At 45.9% G+C, this 19,148-nt stretch overlaps 1 protein-coding gene across 3 annotated transcripts in view; it reads left to right on the top strand.

Moving 5' to 3' along the window:
* Positions 1–19,148, top strand: part of LOC118228436 (transcription initiation factor TFIID subunit 4-like) — a 76,379-nt gene that overhangs the window by 22,294 nt on the left and 34,937 nt on the right. For all 3 annotated transcript variants that reach the window (XM_035419961.1, XM_035419960.1, XM_035419959.1), the window contains 7 exons: positions 1,107–1,307; positions 4,228–4,297; positions 5,221–5,335; positions 9,799–9,968; positions 13,298–13,428; positions 14,824–14,949; positions 17,754–17,810. In XM_035419961.1, coding sequence (XP_035275852.1) covers positions 1,107–1,307; positions 4,228–4,297; positions 5,221–5,335; positions 9,799–9,968; positions 13,298–13,428; positions 14,824–14,949; positions 17,754–17,810 — 870 coding nt within the window. The remainder of the gene's footprint in view (positions 1–1,106; positions 1,308–4,227; positions 4,298–5,220; positions 5,336–9,798; positions 9,969–13,297; positions 13,429–14,823; positions 14,950–17,753; positions 17,811–19,148) is intronic.

The following is a 19,148-nucleotide window of genomic DNA, read 5'->3' as shown; positions in this document are numbered from 1 at the left end:
CACGGGAGGCGAAGCGGCTCGGGACACGCGAGACGCAGCGTTCCCGACCGGAACCGTGACGTTATCCGTTTGCCCATCGAACGGCGGCTCTAAAAATAGGACGCAGTCGCATCGCTTTGACGTTTCCTTTGGCCGCTAAAATCAGTAGCTGAATATCAAACGTTCGTTTTTTGTTTACTTAAAATGCAACACCAGTACCCCACCATAAATTGTGAATGAACAAAAACGCTCATTTACTCCTTCTCTTTTTGCCACATTCCATTAGCCTGTTGCCTGTTGTACAGCTCATCAATCAGTTAATCAAACATTGTTTGACTGATCAGTCTAAATGTATTTGGTATACACCGATCAGCCACAACATTAAAACCACCTGCCTAATATTGTGTAGGTCCCCCTCGTGCCGCCAAAACAGCTCAGACCCGTCGAGAGTTTTTAAAATCATGTGGAAATAATTCACCCTCTAACAATATCTTAGCTTTTTATGGCTCTGTAGCAACTAATAATGTAATAAACTACCAATAGTGTAATAACTTCCAATAATGTAATCCATTTCAAATTTTTTATGTAATAAAAACCAATAATGTAATAAGTAGTAGTAGTAGTAGTAGTGTACTTTATTGATCCCTGGGGGGAATCTGGCACTGTTGCAGCATCAGAGACAACAAAGTAACACAATCAGATACAAATTTACAGTAGATACAAAATATTAGATACAAATATACAGTAGATACAAATATATACAGGAATCCAAATATACCCAAGGAGTCCATGCCTCGACGAGTCAGAGCTGTTTTGGCGGCACGAGGGGGACCTACACAATATTAGGTAGGTGCTGTGACTGATCGGTGTATATTGTGTGGATTGCCACACAGCTCTGTACAGAGTGTGTTTTCCTGTAGAGATGAAGATACAATAAAAGGCAAACTGAGACTGGGTGTTTTTGTGAATGGCAGTACATGTCTATATTCAGCTTGCAGGCATTGCTGGAGGTTTCGGAGACATCCTCTGTGCTTATAAATGCTTAATACGCTGGGTGAACGTTGGTTCGGGTGTGATGCGGTTTGCACTGTGCCGATTTCCCCCCCTCTCTCTTTGCCCGTAAACAGAAAAGCCTGCCTGCCCTGAGGCTGTCGCTGCTCAACAGCCAGCAGTCGCTGACGCAGCCCCTGCAGCAGGCCAAGCCCGCCCCCCCCGGGGGGGCCGCCCCCGCCCCCGGCCTCGTCCCCGGGCCCACCGTCCGGGCGCGCCACCCCAACAGCGTCAGCGCCACGGTTTCCGGCGCCCTCCCCGGGCATGGCTCCGCCGTGGTAGGTCCGCCGCCACCGCCGCCGCCATCGGGAACGTTCCTTTCCCGCGACGTTTATTTTTACCCTCGTTTGTTTCGCCTCTGAGTTTCAGTGCTAATGGCAGCAGTCACAGTTTAGAAGAATTAATATTGGTAGAATATTCTGGAAGTGTTGTTAAATAGGATGGCGTGCAGACTCCTTTACCAGCGATGGATGCCGGGAGGGAAAGATGCACTAGCTGGTCATGTGGCAGGGGAGTGAGCATTGAGGCACTGCTGTGATGTAGTTATGTACCTCGTTCTGTACTGAATCTGGATTGTGTCAGACTGTACCGGAGCCTGGGAGGACGACCCTCACTACCATAGATCCACCGAAAGCCATTTCTCCTTGGCTGGTTCTGATGCCCAGTACTATCTAAAAGAATGGGTAGATTCCAAGAACTGATACATTCCTTTTATTTAAAGAAAGGAGAAATATGCAGTTTTGCATAATGTTGGATACAAATGCACTATGTATGTCCTGTTCTAATATCATAGCCTAAGACAACGGCTTGTACCTGAAATGACTACAAAATATGCTTAAGCTAAATAATGTTCATGGAACGTTTCCATTTCCTCTTGCATAAAACAAAATTAAATAAAGCATCGCTTATTTTTAAATGTTTGTTGGTCATAAGTTTAGAAAGGCTTTTAATAAATAAGTAGCTAAATTTACTCACATGATAACATCAATCATAAAACAAAGTTTCAATAGTACTACCACTTTTCAGTGTTATATGCATAATGGAATTCCTACAAAGGACTATGTGGGATTTATGATACGTCAAAATGTAACGGGATTTGAGGGCCTATATGCTGGGGGATTTCACCATCATTTCCGAACGATGTTGGCAGAAGACGAGGAAGTTGGAACTCTTATGAAAACTTTCCTTTGTTTTGGTCTCCTCCTCTCCTTTCCCTTAATGTCTCCTAGTGATTTGTTCAGAAAGAATCGAGGAAAGGAAGTGTTATAATGAAACAAAGAAGCCTTTTATAGAATTTGAATGTAGCCCAAATAATGACAAATGAAGACTTCAAGAACAAAGAAAATGTAACGAGTCAAACGAATATGGTGTTTGTTTTAGTGCAGAAATATGTGCGTTTTCAGTAACATTGTGACATCTGACGTGTTTTCAGTCAGATTAATCCGTCATGAAATGATGGATAGTTGGAACACAAATCAGCACACATGGGTGGAGGACCCACTCTGCAAGTCTTTCCCTAAATTGACTGAGGATGCGGTGGTGACCTCAAAACATTTAGTCAGCCATTCCAAATTGTGAAAAAATTAGGAGATGGAAAACTCACTTAAAACTGCACTGAGTACTTCTAGCAGTAGAGCGGACATGGGGTGGGAATGAGAGACATGTGAAAGCACTCCCTGACCAGGCCCCCTGTGTGCCAATGAGATGTACTGTAATGTGCACTGGCTGGCTCCAGCCTCAGTCACTGCCTCAGTCTCCACAGCCCTGGCTTGCTCTGGACCAATCAGCCGTGCTCCTCGTCTGAGGTCAGCGGGTGAGGAGAGGTAACTGGGTCATCCTCTGGTCAATTGAGGGGCGCTCTGGGGCCGCGGGCGCGGTCGCGCGGAAGATAGCGCTCCCGCTGCGGCCGCGCTACCCGCCGCGATGCAGGGTACCGCTAACTCAACGGCTCAATTTGCAAACGAGTAAAACGCGCGAGCGGCGCGCTAACAAGGCCAGCTGTCTCTGGCGCGGGGGAACCGCAGAACTAATGCGATCACAGGGAAAAGCTGCCGGTATCAAAGTGCTCCAGATGAGGGGAGGAATTCTAAACTGGTTAACGCTGCTGGTTTTTTTCGAGGTGTGTCAAATGGGAGACGCGCGCCGAACTCGGAATACATGAATTTCCGATCGAGGCCCGAGAGCGTTTTCGAGAGCGTTACGAGAAGGCTTCTGTTCCTACCTGTACCTCAAGCTAAGTTCAAATAGGGTGCACAAAATATTTAGGGATTGGCTCGTGTAAACCCGCCTCCTTACAAACTCGTACGCGACTGAGCACGGAGCCGCAGATTTAATTGCGCACCGTGAGCCAGCTGAGCAGGCGCTTCTCCGCGGCGTGCTGAACCAGATCGAATGCTGTGCCAGCCGTGGAAGTGAACAGCTATCGCCGGCGGAAACGCTGCCGTTTCCAAACGCGCCGCTTAGTCTCCGCGTCCCCGGCAGTGCTCTCCGGAAGAGTCTCCATCATCGCCTGGCCCTGAACAGTAACGTAGCGCACGGCAGAGAGGGGAAAACGAGGCTGAGAGATATTCAGCAGCCGGAGAAGCCTCTAAACAATGGATGGCCTCGGCCCGAGGCTCCGCCCCCCCCCCCCCCCCCGGGCCGTTTCCGTGGAGAAAAATGTTTTTATTAGCTCCGGCTACCGCATTGTCCTTCCTTACTCTGTCTCTGCCGCCCTGCCCTCGTTGGTGTGTGCAAAAACGCACGCGTGCTCCTTATCTCTTTGTCACCTGCCAATAGCGCCACTTCCCATTTGGGCCGTTGCACAGCTCACCAATCCGTCAATCAAACATCGTTTCAATACACTGATCGATCGAAATGTATTTGGTATATATTGTCCACTGTGACAAAGCTCTGTACAGGGTATGTTTTCCTGTAGAGATGAAGAAACAATAAAATGTGAACTGAAACTGGATATTTTTTCCCTGAACCAATGAACTTTGTATGTAGAGAACCATGAAAAGGAATGCAGTCAGAGGAGAATAATTAAATGGAAGCTTGTGTTCCATCAGTTCACCGAGTACATGCGGGGGACTCTTAGAAGGAAAGCCGATCAGTGCAGAACTCATCATGTCTGTGGCATTGTCGAGCTTCAGTGTGTGGCAAATTCTGACCCCTGGCCTTTTGCTACCAGTGCTGTCTTTCTCCACCTCTTTCCAGGGCATCAAGAGAGCAGGTGTTCAGGGCAGCCAGGTCCGTATGCCCATGGTGATCACGCAGACTGTCAGAGGTGCGTCCTTTTCTCCTTCTGGAGGACAGACTCAGCCTTGCTTATGATATTGTAGCTTGCGCTCGCTAACGGAACAGGTTTGTCCACCAGTCACACAGTAATGTCCCTATGTTGGTATTCTGATACCCAAACAGAAATATCCCAACTGGAATATTTATCTCCAGACAAAAAAAACCATTCCCACTCTGGCACATTTGTCTGCAGATACACATTCATGTCCCCACTCTGCACATTTGTCTGCAAAAACACATTCATGTCCCCACTCTGCACATTTGTCTGCAAAAACACATTCATGTCCCCACTCTGCACATTTGTCTGCAAAAACACATTCATGTCCCCACTCTGCACATTTGTCTGCAAAAACACATTCATGTCCCCACTCTGCACATTTGGTTGCAACTCCTATGGAATCTTGATATTCAACACATGTTCACATGTCCAAATCGTATCCCCCAAAAAAAGGGTGGGCACAGAATTTGTGTGTAATGCTACACAAGTGTGTGTTTTCCAGGTGTGTGTATGCTTTGAGGTGTACAGAAATTCTGTCTGCTTCTACTTCAGTGTCCTACAGATCGGTTTTTGCATGTCCTTAAGTCTGAAGACAGAAAAATTCTAAAAATACTTAGTGCCATTGGCGAGGAACATGCCTGTTAAAATCAAGTTTAAATTCACTCTGGCTGTCTTTGTGCCTTTCCGGAAACACGTCTCCAAGCAGTTGGCCACGGTTTGGTGTGGAAGGAGACACGGTGAAGCACAGTGGTATTGACAGCACAATTTCGTATACAAACCTGGAGAGAACCATTCCTCAGCCCCCTCCTCTCCCCCCACCTCTCAGTGTTAACAAGAATGGTTAAAGGTAGGGAGCCATTTGATGGAAATGCTGTCGGACAGCCCATGATAATATTGCTTGTGTTTTTTTTCAGGCGCAGTTGGGAAGGGACCAACAATACAAGCAAGCAGAAGTCCCATGGGCTTCGCTGTTCAGGTCTCCGCAAATCAGAAAAACAAGCTGAACGACCCTGGAGGCGGATCTTTCAGGTACAAAAAATGTGTCTGAACTGACAGGGAGATAGACGAGAGAAGCCGAAGTGAACTTACCAAGAGCAGCCACAAGAGGGCAACGTTCCACCAAGATAAGAGGTCGTACTGGAAAGGGGGAGACATGGGGAACAGCTCCTCACGTGAATTTTTTGCCTTTAATGACTACCAGTTGTTCTGCTAGGTCTGTCAGGGCTGTGCGCTGCTCATAATGTTCCGAGAAACACAGCAAATATAGGTGCATTAACGATTCATTATATTGTAAATTTTAATACCAGCCTGCATAAACTTCTATTTGTATTTATTTTAAATTAATTTCTTTCTTTGACACCAGAGACAAATTATCAGTATTTATGTTATTGCATATTTGTCAGCGATGTGTGCATTAAGAAATAAAATCAAAGCCATCTCCAGGAAGTCACTATATACTCGGAGGCCGGCTGCATAAACAGTTCAGCACCACGAAAAGTAATATAAGCACAGCACGTTAGCTCCTTTTTTGCAAATACATTCTTTTCCCCTCCATTGAAATTGCATGTGGTCAGCCCTCACTGGAACTCAGTCAAAAGAAAATCGTCATTCTAAACAAATCAAATGAACAGTTTAATTCCCAAACGTCTGCACATTTTTTTTGCAGGGGGCGGTCCCCTTATTTTCCAGTAGAAGAGGTGTGCGAGCTCTGAACGGGCCCTGGTAAGGGCTTTGTGTTAAGCCGCGACACCAAGTTCACAGTGATGGTACACTCACCCCAAGGGAAAAGGAACCGCCCCGGGCCCCGATTGATAAATCAATAAATCTTTACTGACTTTGGAAATTAAGCCGTCAGCGCTGTTTGTCAGTTTCCCTTTACTGCCCGGGCTTTTTTCCTTTCTAGTTCTGTGCAAGCATTCATCAGCTGCCCCTTGCTTTTAAACACGAATGACCTCTTAATATATTCGAATTCGCGTGCTTTTGATTGAAGGGGATAACGACCCGCTGCTGGTTGAAGTTTGAAACAACACGATATTGTAAAAAAACAAAAACAACTTTTACTCGTTTTATGCGAGTCAAAATATTCACACTTGAACACGATCTAAATTAGCATAGTTTAATTTAGCGAGGTGACGGTACATCCAAATATAGGAGCGTTTTTAAAGAGGCACCGTTTGACGTTATCGCATCCCGAGTGTTGCTCTCTGTGCTTGAACAAAAGGCTGCCTCGCTGCGCGTCCGCAGCTAACCTCTCCTGAGGACAAATAACCGTTCTTGTGCGGGGCCTCGTGGCAGAGGGGAGGAAACCTGAATTAATCCTGGCCGCGCGGACCTGGGTGTGCCGAATGCGTTAGCAGCTGCAGGGCAAACTCACTGAAAAGCCGAACGTTTCTTTCCCCCTGTTAAATAGTGATGATATTGTTATTACAGCAACTTTTGCTTCTTGCCTTATTTGAATATTAATTTCCACACTCACAGGTACATTACGCATAATACATTTGCTCTTAGAGAGTGGCTAGAAAATGTTTCCAGTTTTTGTATGGAATTATGGATTGTGCTGAATTGACCATATATTTTAAAGACACTTTTCAGTATATTATTTTTATGTGCAGAACCTGGATGTTTAAGGAGACATTTTAGTCAATTTGGCAATTCTTACAGTCCTAGCAATGCTTACAGTCTTGAATCAATATGTGTACTTAATGAATAGGCAGTTTTTATAATGTTTTCACAAACATAAAAATCCCTCAGGAAGCTTTGGCTGATGTGGAACACTACGGGTGCGTAGAACTCTCTAGAAACATAGGAATTGCTTGCCAGCCTCCTTTTTTAAAGGTGAATGAGTGCAAAAGGAGATTTACCCGACTGGTCAGAGTTTGGTCTTTTCAGTTCAGAGTTCAGGTGAGATGGCTTCTTTGATTCAGCTATTTCTCCCCACAGTGCTTGCAGACACAGTACTGTGTGAAAGTAAACCTTACCCACACAACTAGTTTCCCCCTCTCTGTAAACCATTAAGCCAAGGATCACATCTTGCTTCCCTGCTGTAATCAGAATCATAAAAAGGGGTGGCCCAGATTTGGCTGCCAGCTCCCCCCCCCCCCTCCCCCAGTTCAGGAGACTGTTCTCATGTTCCCAAATACCGCCGCTCTGTCTCACGTCTGGATGCCTGCTTTGCTAGCCATGCGCCGCGGCATCTGTTTTGACTCTAAGCTGGCTTTGAACGCCCAGCTGGCAGCCTTGAGAAAAGCCAGTGCAGTTTGGGGACCGGAGCTCTGACGGCCCGCGCTACCCTGCGCGAAGAGGGAGGCTGCGGACGGCGCGGAGGGCACTTCACCGCTGGCTCAGCCGCTGCCTGTGTAAATCCTCTGCAGCAGACAGGGTCATCGGGTCAGAATGGGTCTGCCCTTGTGGACAAAGACCTTTAATTACCTGCTGTGTACATGACATTGATCCGGCAGACTCTATCTAGAGCAGCTAACACTACAAAGCACCAAAGTGCTTCAGCAGTACTAAAGACGTGGAAAAGTGGCCCTCTTACAGTCAGCAATGTTGTAGTAACAAGTGCTAATAACATCCTTGCTTTTACTATGGAAGGGTCAACTACCCTAACAAACATAATCACCGTTTTCAGCCACTTATGTCCTCCGTGCGCTCAGATTATTATTGACGGGTGTTTTTGTGGTCGATGCACGAATTTAAGGCAGGCACCGCCGATCCAACAACGCTTTGCCTTTGCTGTAGCTTATCAGCTCTTCCTCAAGTGAAACCCTGCTAATGAAACAGTTGTTTAGAAGGTAAATGAGTTAATATGATATTTGTAAAATAGGTTGTCGAGGGGGCTTCTCCACAGGTGCCGGATCAAAGTGTTTATATCTCGGCGCCGTCTCGTAAATGAAGACTGATTGCGGTCTAATTAGCCGTCGAAAACCCGTACGCGCTGGAGCCTGGGCTAATTGGCGCCTCGTTAGTTGTTGTTCTCGCGCCGAACGCTGAAGCGCCCCCCCATCAGACCCACGCACTCTAGAGCGCCGGAGCCGAGCGGTGATTTAGGAAACCGGGCTTATTACCAGAAGGTCGCAGGTTCACTTCCCAAGCTCCCGTACCCTTGAGCGAGGTCCTTAACCTGAATCTCATCATTAAATATCCTACACATAAAATTGTAAGTAGTGTAAATGGCAGGAAGACTGTTGCTGGAAGGAAGCATGTTTGCCGTCCCTCTCTGCAGTTTTTTTTGTACATCTGAATTTCTTCTCTGTTGTGCAAATCCAGTGTAGAAGTTCCAGAGGTGAAGACACCCATTTCACCAGGCATAGCCTTCCTCCTGCCATTTGCGTGGTAGTAGAAGAAAGGAAGAACGTCAGCAGGCATATTTAAAACATATTGCCCTTGATAGGCATTGAGACTCAACTCAATTTCTCCTCTGTATTTTTTTTAGTCCTTTCTTTTTGCGAAACAGGGAGCCTCATTTAATCACCCAATAAACTCAATAAGAGCGGGACTGGGGACGGGGGGGTTGCACTGTGATATTAGATGACACCTACCAACTAGCTCCAGCAGCTAATTAGATTGCGGGGGGAATAAATACATACGCTGCCCGAAGGCCCGGCTCTGGACAGTGCGGGCCTCCCGAGGTTAAGCTCTCCCGCCGGAGAGGAAAGCGCGTTAATTATCCGCGCCAACCTCCGGCGGGCGGGGGCGGGATTCGCGCGGGCCGTGAGGCGGACGCCACGCCCAAGGCTGCGGTGAGCGTGCCCGTAGGGCCCTCGGAAGAGGGCGGCGCGTCCTCCGGCCCGCGACTGGGCGGCGGTTAGCCCCCGTCCGAAAAAGGCGGGAAAGACGTAATGCTGAAGATCCGTTTCTCCGCCTGCGATTGACAGATAATCGATTGCAACAGTGGTGACATCACAACTATTTTTAAAAAAGCATACTTTATTAGTTGCGTGAACATGTTAGAGGATCGTTTCTCAACTCAGCTCTTGCACTGTAATCCCGTTGGTACGATCTGTGGTTAGGATATTGTGTTTTTAGGTCCTTGTGTGTAGGAGAATCCAATTGATTATAAAATAATTCTCTACATATCGTGAAACTAACAGTGTTAGAAGAGACCGGCAGAATGAACTCAACAGAGTAACAGTATATTATTGGTCAGGATCAGTCTGGATTATACTCAAATTTTATTGATGTGATGTTTGTGGTGTGAAGCCTGTGCTTTCCTGACATGAGCGTAATTGTGAACTTGGAGCCATGTGCGTCATAGCCAAGTGTCTCTTAACGGTCACACAAGTGCTATAATTCAACTGGTTGTTCAGCTCGTGAATGAAACGAGGGGATATGTAGGTCTAGAGGAAACTCTAGAAACAGATTCTTTGTGACAAAAATCGGGATTCAAAAAATCCAGTTGAAAATAAGAAATGAAAAGTAATTTGCGCAGCTGGTGTTAAATGGTCTCACTGGGCTATGGCACTGAAGAGCCGCTCCTCTGCCTGTCTCAGGGATGATGATGACATCAATGACGTGGCGTCCATGGCGGGGGTGAACCTGAACGAAGAGAGCGCCCGCATCCTGGCCACCAACTCCGACCTGGTGGGGACCCAGATCCGCTCCTGCAGGGACGAGACCTTCCTGCCCACGGGCCTGCTGCACAAACGCATCCTGGAGACAGGTATACACACACACACACACACACACACACTGCTGCACAAACGCATCCTGGAGACAGGTATACACACACACACACACACACTGCTGCACAAACGCATCCTGGAGACAGGTATACACACACACACACACACACACACACACACACACACACACTGCTGCACAAACGCATCCTGGAGACAGGTACACACACACACACACACACTCACACACACACACAGACACACGCACACATTGCACTGCTGCACAGACGCATCCTGGAGACAGGTATACGCACACACACACAAACACACACACACTGCTGCACAAACGCATCCTGGAGACAGGTATACACACACACGCACACACACTCACGCACTGCTGCACAAACGCATCCTGGAGACAGGTATACACACACACACACACACACTCACACACACTTCTGCACAAACGTATCCTGGAGACAGGTATACTCACACACACACACACACACACACACACACACACACGCACTGCAGCACAAACGCATCCTGGAGACAGGTATACACACACACTCACACACACACACACACACACACACACACGCACTGCAGCACAAACGCATCCTGGAGACAGGTATACACACACACACACACACACAAGCACTGCTGCACAAACGCATCCTGGAGACAGGTATACACACACACACACACACACAGACACACGCACACAGTCATGCACTGCTACACAAATGCATCCAGGAGACAGGTATACGCACACACACACACACACACACTGCTGCACAAACGCATCCTGGAGATAGGTACACACACACACACACACTGCTGCACAAATGCATCCTGGAGACAGGTACACACACACACACACACACTGCTGCACAAATGCATCCTGGAGACAGGTATATACAACACACACACAGTCATGCACTGCTACACAAATGCATCCTGGAGACAGGTATATATACACACACACGCACACGCATACACACACATACATACAAAGGCTTGCACACACTGCTCATATTTTAGATTATCAGGTAGGAGTTGAAGAAAAGATTAGAATTTGAGCATTTTCGGAATGCCTCTCTGCTGAAACTCTCATTGTTTTTTATTTTGGCCTTTTGTGCTGGATGCAGTGTCCATGGCATACCAATGAGGGCTGAAGGTTATGTGCTATTATACAGGGTCTTGGTGTGATTGTTATCCTCTTGCCTTGAGGAGGACGGTCTTAAAAAATGTAAATCTTGCACCGGGGGGGCCCCCCTGCAGTGTGCGCCAGCCTTGAATTCAGGGTAGTTAGAGCGCCACCTGCTGCTCAGCAGTGCGTCCTGGCCTTGTTCGCATCACTGACAGGCCGTGGAGCGTGCTCTCTGGTGACTGGAACCCAAGGGGGGCGTCCCTGTGCTATTCACTCCTCACCTCCTCTCCACCACTGCCTCACTAACTCTTGGCTCCTACCTGGAAGTATGTGGAGGAAAGGAGGGGAGGAGATTAGTGGAGGAAAGGAGAGAACGAGGAGGCGTGAAGAAAATAGGAGCAGCTTATCTGCTTCTCCATCTTAAAAATCGACTATTAATTAATTAATCGACTATTAACGAAATAGCCCTATCATAAGCATTATGTGTGATAACCTACTGAACCACACACAAATTTGGCTAAATATCTTGCATAATTGAGGAAATCTCAATAAGTTCTTCGCCATCTCCGCTTTCTAAAGTTTGGATGGTGTCAGAATCTGTGCGATGGCCTTTCGATCTATGTGGGCGTGCGCGCAACGATGTCACCAAGAAATGTGAAATGTAGTATACGTTGAAGAATCCTTTGCCGGGAGGAGACAAGGAGCCAAGTTTGAAGCCGTCTTGCTCGTCTCTACCCGCATTGGAGCATTGGAGGGAGGGAGAACACAAAAAGTGGTTTCCGGGGCATGGAGGAGACGCAGTGGCAGTGGAGGAGAAGTTGTGTATATTTTTGAGTGCTGGGACGCACCCCAGGAGAGATTCGGAGGCCCACCAGCTCATACTGCTCACAGCTCATTGATTCATTCTTGGCTCCGCCCCCTTTACTCCCCTCCTCTGCCAGTCAGAGAGCACAGGACTGAGAGCTGTGTATAAGGACAGCCAAGGGATGCTGTTGTGAGTGTAAAGCACCTCCCCAAATTGTAAGATTTTCCAGGACACAGGCATGTCATTTTCTCATTTTTAACCTCGGTCCTGGAGAGCCAGTGTCTGCTGATTTTTTCTTTCACCTTACAATGAACTAACAGTTTATCAGAGGTGGAAAATCCAGGTTTAGAAAGAAAAAACTCTCCCTAGTATTTTGTTCCAATCACCTGATGATCGAATTATCATAATTCTTTCAGCCCAGAGATAGAATTACTTAGTGAAATTAGCTGGGTGGGAATTATGGGTGGAAGAAACACATGGCAGGACCCCTACTTTCTGACCCCTGGACTTTCCACCTCTGCAGTTTACAACCAAGAACTCAGGAGTTAAACCCACCTGCTTTAACTGATTAATTAAATGTGCTGAGTGCCAAGGAAAGCAATACACTCAATGGCTCTCTTGGACCAGGGTTGCACCTTTTTATGCAGGGTTTGTACAAATTCCTCCTCAAGCATGCAAGCATGTTTAATTTTTTTAGAAGTCAATATGAGCCTATTTTGCCAATTGTGAGAAAAGTGGATCATGAGTGGGAAGAGATTAAGTTAATCAAGTTTGCAAAATAGCCAACTGTCTTCTTAGATTTGCTTAGTGGCTTGTAGTCCCTGGAGTTGCCGTATAGCCGCTAATTGAGAGAATAACGTCATTTCTGGCAGCGGCTGTCTTCCTTTGGTTGCGATGCGTCTGACGGTATGGCTATTCAGTTCAATCTAATATCCAGATGAACATCTTTGTGTTTTATCGTTGTACTCTTTTCATCCCAACCTTTCGTGCAAAAAAAGCATATATTAGAGATGGATGATTTAAATAAAGCGTGTGATTTACTTAGCAGGATGGCAGAAAGGGAATTATGTTAATGCCAAATTTGAAGAAGAAGAAAAAAAGAAAACAGAACCTAACCTTATCTAATTCTGCACTCCGTATTGTAACTTGAGAAACCACTCATGGCTCAGAGGGAACTTAATTATCCTTTAAACTGCGGCGGTTGGTTTGGTTTACACGTACAGGAGAAAGTGAGCAGGCTCTTAATTTTCTTTATTTCTTCTGCAAATCTTGCTCTTAATACAAATGAAAACCTGCTCAACGCGGATTAATAAACGCGCGTGGAGCTCCTCGATCTGACTGCCGGCTTCGGCGCAGAATGGCAATGCTTTACCGTAACCCTGAAAAAACGCTTCTGCGTCTGTTGTTTTCAGCGAAGAAGTTCGGCGTCACCGAGGTCCCGGTGGAAGCTGTCAACTTGATCTCGCACGCGACGCAGACGAGGCTACGGACGGTGCTGGAGAAGGTGTCCACCATCGCGCAGCACCGAATGGAAACGTGCAAAGTGAGTGACATCACTTGCCCACATGCAAGCAGGAGTCTAATTTGGTTCTAATATAGAGCTCTCAATCTCAAGTCATGAAGGGCCATAGTGTCTCTTGGTTTCAGCACTTAACGGTAAACGCTTAATTTTATTTTGATTGGCCAAAGAGTACACACGTAGAATAAATTGGATAAATAGGAGGTATAAATTGGTTACTGTTGGGAGGGGAACCTCAAAAGCCTACACACACTGCCCACCTCCAGGGCTTGAGTTTGAGATTTCTTGGTTTGAGTAGTATTGTTTTGTTTTTGTTTTTTTTTGTTTTTTTACTTCTTGTTGACATTAAAAAAATTTTAGGCTAGGAGTCCCCAACCCTGGTCATGCTGGTTTTCTTTTTCACCTAAAAATCAGAGACCAGTTTAAACCCAGGAAAACAGGTGCAGTCAGCTAACTGGGTGACTAACTGTTTCATTTGAACAGTTAGCCCGTATTTGCAGTGAAAAAGCTAAGACCACCTCACCCGTTGGGTCTTCTGGACCAGAGTTAGGGACCCCTGCTTAAACGCACATAAAAGGCATCTCCAAACATGCGCTTAACGGCTGATTCAGGATTATTGCTATGCACTGAAATGACTGAAGGTCGGCGATCATTACAGATCAACTTTTTTGTAAAGTTTGTGCTCGTGCTTTTGAGCTTGGTAAGTCAGTGGGGGGCGGTGGGATTGAAAAAAACTTTACTCAGTCGCCCCCACATAAGTTTTTTAAAAAGATGTTTTTCTGCAGATAGCAGGGGGAGGAGCGCAATGCTGCCATCTCCCTCTCTGTTTTCGTTTGGCAACTGATGTTAGGGAAACCTAGATTTGTGTATCTGTGCTTCTGATAAACCGCAACGACGAACGACGGAGCGGTACAGACACCCAGGCTCGACCGAGCGCGGCGGAGGTGTCAGGGGCTCAGAACCAAAGCGGGCGAGGGGCTTGTGCGGGGGAGCGCTGTCGCAGACGTCGTCAGAGGCTCAGAAGTTACCTGGGAAAAAAGAAGAACAGAGGAAGAGCGAAGCGAAGAGCAGGCTGCTGACGCACGCTCTGAGATAAACAGCACTCGCTCTGGACGGCCCCGATACCTTTTTATTTGGTTTTGTTGACACTTCAATGCCCAGTGCGAAACACACTGGCGGTTTTATCTAAGATAAAAACGAGCGATAAAGTCTGAACATCGAGAATAAAACTCACCAGTGTCGCACTGAATTGACACGGAGCGCTGCTGGTGAGGGTTTGATTGACTGACTGGATATATTCTGCCTTCTGTCCTTCTCTTGCTCTCTCTGCTCTGTCTTTCCTTTCCTCTCTCACTCTCTGACTTTCCCTCCCTGTTTCTCTCTCTCCCTCTCTCTCTCTCCGTTTCTCCCTCCCTGCAGGATGATGAGTGGTACGAGCAGTCGACGGACGTGCGGTCGCAGCTGAAGTTCTTTGAGCAGCTGGAGAGGATGGAGAAGCAGAGAAAGGAAGAGCAGGAGAGAGAGATCCTGCTGAAGGCTGCGAAAGTACGCCCCTCCGCCGACTCCCCCGTTGAGTTTGCACACACAGTACACCCCATATCTGTGGGCGTAGGTCTCATGTTTAATCCATCCAACCGTCCATTATCTATACCCACTTATCCTGAGCAGGGTCGCGGGGGGTGCTGGAGCCTACCCAGCGTGCATTGGGTGAGAGGCAGGATCACACCCTGGACAGGCCGCCAATCTATCGAAGGGCACACGCACCAGTCACTCACACACTCATATATATGGGCAATTTAGAGTCTCCAATCGGCCTACCTGCATGTCTTTGGACTGTGGGAGGAAACCGGAGTACCCGGAGGAAACCCACGCGGACACAGGGAGAACATGCAAACTCCACACAGAGAGATTCGAACCCACAACCTTCTTGCTGTGAGGCAACAGTGCTCCCCATGTTTAATCCATGCACAATCTAAATATGCTAGTCGATAAAATTCTCTGGTCTGAAAAACCTTTTAGTTGGCGTGCACTGAAGTTCAGGAAGACCTGAAGGATCCATGGGAAGCTCAGACTGACAGAAGGAAATTGATTAACTTTTTTCAAACATTCTTTAATCTTCATATAAAAGATAAAGTTGTCCAAAAGTCTGTCAACACCAACATTTTTCTTCACCTCACATATGGGGCCTTATGGGGAAATTATTGCAAGTTTCTGAGTCATCTCAAACATACAAAACAGTTTTAGCTACTTTAAGAACCATTATGAGATTTCTGCAGTTATTGTTGAAACTTGGCACGTACTGACATCATACTTTATATTTTGATTGGTGTTGATCTTGTATTTTTTTAGGTTCTGAAAAACAGTGATAATTGCTCTCTTGAGCTGTGATCACGTTCTCAGAAGGTCAAAAAAGTTTTGCCAGAAATGAATTCAGTTCCGGCCAGCAGCCAGTGAATATTCTAGCAGATTCAGACAGTTGAAAGACCAGTGAAAAAGTCAAAGGCGCATAAGCATTATTTCATAGGGCTTAATCATAAAGTTGCTGATCACATTGGTTTCAGGTATACCAAGATTCAAGTTTTACTTAAGCACATAACCCAAGTAAACCTCAGCATCCACCTAGCATAACTAGTTAACTGAGTGCTGTTACAGAAACGTGTTTTCAGGAGTAAAGCTTTTTAAAATAGCATATCCTCCTAAGACCTGGCAGGTAATTTTTGTCCCCTTATCCCCTTGAGTATCTGGTCTTAATTTCAAGAACCATTTATTCTGCTGTGCTGAAACCTAAACGACAAGGGACATTCAATTAAGAAAAAATTCAAATAAATTATTTTCACTGCAACATGTTTTTGTCATCCAAGATACTTGTATTATTTTAAAAATTTCAAATAAAATTGTAGAGACTGAACAGGACATGCTTTTTTGGCATGTTTGAGATAACAAATACAGATTGTTGGAAAAGCAGTAGAAAAAAAGTAGAAAAGCAGTAAATGGCAGGACTAAGCTGAAGTACTGGTTGTTAAACTAGTCCACATGCCTTTATAGAGCCTGGAGAGCTCAATTAAGCCTGTACTAATTGAAATGAATGCAAAAAAAGGCCATTGTTAAAGTATCAGACCGCTAAATGTTGTCAGCATCTATCCCCTCAAACTATTTGTCAACCTTCAAGGCTGATCAATGGCGAGTCATGATGTGACCACTTTTCTACCTGTAACAAATCAGTGTTTTGCATTCATCGAATTACTGACATCAGAAAAACTAGAATTTCTGCGCCACTAATCAAGGTCATATTGACCTGCATGACCGATGTTGATTAGATGTCTAATCAACATCGAAATATTTGGTGGGTGTAACAGGTGCGTGTTCAGTGAGGCAAAAACCACAAAAGGTATGCAAGTGGGGTGATGGGAGTTGAAGTCCAGAACTCCTTCATCACAACCCACAATCTGACGCTGTGGACTTCACTCTACATCCTTCACAGGGGTCAAATGCACGTAGTATAAAACAAGTTGCAAGCGTAGCGACTTGTATGACACACAGGCACATGAGTATATCGTGCAGTGGAAACCCTTTCGTTATGCCATGTCCTGCTGGTATTAAATACGCATGGAATATTATGTTATCATTTTTAAAAAATGTGTGTGTGGGTGTATGTGTGTGTACGTGCGTGTGTGTGAGTGAGTGCGTATATATTTTCAGTCAGGGCACACATCAGTTTGACCCCTTAAATAAGAACCTATTTATGCCATTCCTGCTCGTATTTTTAATAAGACTCTGGTCTCCAGGGACGCAGTACTGGGGGCGAATGTGATTCGGTGCAGAGGCCAGAGCATGAACAGCCTGGTGCATTTAAAGCCGGTCGGTGAAGCTTAGCATCGGTGATCACTTCTGCGCTTGAGACCCTGGATTGGCGAGTGAGCCAATCAGCCAAGAAGTGTCCCCGTGGGACGGTCAGGGTGACGGTAGCCCTCTGTGTCTGCGTCAGGCTAAAAAGGACAACAGCCTTTGATCGGGAACCGTCGAGGCACCTTGGCGTCACCGTGGGACGCGAAACCCCCCGTTCTCTGTGCGCCACGTCTCCGCGTCTCAGCGAACGCACGGCGTATGCAGAATTTTTAATAACGCCTTTTGATTAAAATCTCCTTCAGCCAGCTTATTTACTGCGGGATTTGTAGCAGATTTAAAGGGTATGTCCCCGGGGCTTGAAATCACACTTCCATGAATTTAAACATGGTGTCCTTGACACCTTGTATCCTGTTCCCATTTCGTCGACTATTTTTTGCTCCCCGCGACAGACGAGCAGGTCCTTAAACCAGCTGTTAACCTGTGTTTTTTCTCTAATTGTGCAGAGTCGCTCCAGGCAAGAGGACCCAGAGCAAGCTCGGCTGAAACAGAAAGCTAAGGAGGTAAGCAGCGTGGAGATCATTACACTTGACATTTCAAGGTTCCAGCGTATTAATTTTTCATGTCTCTCGACATATGTGGTGCATTTTGAGCCCCAGTTTTTAAGTTTTAGGAGTTATTTGTGATATTTGACGTCCGCAGCGAGGAACCGACTTCTGCAGAGTTCCGTATCAACAATAGAACCCCTCTTGTTTTATTTATTTATTAATTTTTTGGCTCAGACTTGAGAAATGTATTCATTGTGCTGTGAGCTGTTGGAGGTAAATTGGTGTTCGTATGAAGGTTTTAACAGGTACCTTTCTCCCTCTCGTCTGCAATACCCGAGCAGCCATTAGCATAATAAAGGCTATTACAACTTTCAAAAAGTCAGTGTGAGATGCGTACGTCCTAAATATAGAAAGAGTGAATGATGTCAATATTTTTTACGCATAGGAATCGAGACTAGAGAACCAGAATTCACAAGGACCATTCCTACCTTTTAGAAGCAAGTTGTTTTTTTATCCCCAAGTCTAAAACAAGTCGCTTTAAAATGGGCAATTCCCCGGTGTTTTAGAGGGAGGAGACCAGCGTGCTTTCTCGTGAGTGGAAAGCGTAATTTCCCTTTCATCCGTTTCTGAGCACAAACATATTACATTGTTCTGAGATTAGTTTTCAATCTCGCGTTGGCTCAAACCGGCACGGCGCGTTTTACCTCATCTCTCAACAACACGTTGAAGAATGTGTTTCATTATACAGTATTTTTCATTACTTTCAGTGACTGCAGAGCTCTTAATGGAATATAAGGATAAAAAACACTTTAGCTTTAAGTGAATAGAGATCCCTTGCAGTTAGATTGAATGCACCCTCTTACCACCGGAGTATGATTCATGATAGTGTTTTTCAAACTACAATAAAGAAACAATAAAACAGTGTTCTACATTAATATTTTGGATTAAGGGGCGATGGAGTGTTTAGCATCACAATCTTCCATCAAAGGTTCCTTAGCTGAGGTGAAGGACAAAGTTTCCCTAGAAGTAAGAATGAATACACGAATTTGCCCTCCAACTGGGTCCTCCAAAAATTCCAAACAGAGCACGTCTATTACTGGTTTTGGTCTAAATAGTTATTTTAGAGTAACAGAATGTTCCCTGGTAAATTGTCCCTTAACGTTCGGAGAAGATGAAAGGCGTGTAGGTGTAGAAGAGAGGTTAGTGGTCTTCTCTTCTGAAAGGCAGTCGGAACACGAGTGCCGTATCTGCTGAGCAGATGACAGGCTCCAGCTGGAAGCCACGGCTCTTATCTGAATTTTGTTTCAGAAACCTATCTCGTGGAACTGCAGATTTTCGTTGCTTAAAAATTCC

Source organism: Anguilla anguilla, chromosome 5 (genome assembly GCF_013347855.1).
Source record: "Anguilla anguilla isolate fAngAng1 chromosome 5, fAngAng1.pri, whole genome shotgun sequence".
Lineage (NCBI taxonomy): Eukaryota > Metazoa > Chordata > Actinopteri > Anguilliformes > Anguillidae > Anguilla > Anguilla anguilla.
Note: the sequence above shows the minus strand (reverse complement) of the source record. Positions and strands in the feature narration are given on the sequence as shown.